Below are 332 nucleotides of genomic sequence, written 5' to 3'. Positions count from 1 at the left end.
CAGACTTATACTGCAAAATCTTATAATGAAGACTTAGAGGTTTCACCTGAGTGGTAAGTCTCAAATATTTGTCAGAAGTCATCACATTGCTTTATTTCATTCTCATTAAAAAATTTTAGTCTTTAAAGCCATTAAAAAGAGAATTTTATAAATTTCTTACCTTTGATTTTGCAACTATTTCTGAAACTTTTACCACAGGATCTTGAGTGAGACTTAGTTTGTTCTGTGCATTCATCTTACTGTTCAACCAACTCATGGCATCACTAATATATTTTTCAACTTTTTCCATTTCAGCAGGATCCAAATGATCATATCTTTCATCCTATCAGAAA

The 332-nt window shown here is 30.7% G+C and overlaps 1 protein-coding gene across 1 annotated transcript in view; it reads right to left on the bottom strand.

Annotated features, from left to right (window-relative positions):
• HSPA4L (heat shock 70kDa protein 4-like) overlaps positions 1-332 on the bottom strand; it is a 75,256-nt gene that overhangs the window by 4,931 nt on the left and 69,993 nt on the right. The window contains exon 12 of the mRNA XM_012643281.1: positions 161-322. Coding sequence (XP_012498735.1) covers positions 161-322 — 162 coding nt within the window. The remainder of the gene's footprint in view (positions 1-160; positions 323-332) is intronic.

The sequence above is a fragment of the Propithecus coquereli genome, unplaced genomic scaffold (assembly GCF_000956105.1).
Source record: "Propithecus coquereli isolate 6110/MARCELLA unplaced genomic scaffold, Pcoq_1.0 Scaffold195, whole genome shotgun sequence".
NCBI lineage: Eukaryota > Metazoa > Chordata > Mammalia > Primates > Indriidae > Propithecus > Propithecus coquereli.
The sequence above is the reverse complement of the archived record's forward strand: the minus strand, read 5'-3'. Positions and strand labels throughout refer to the sequence as shown.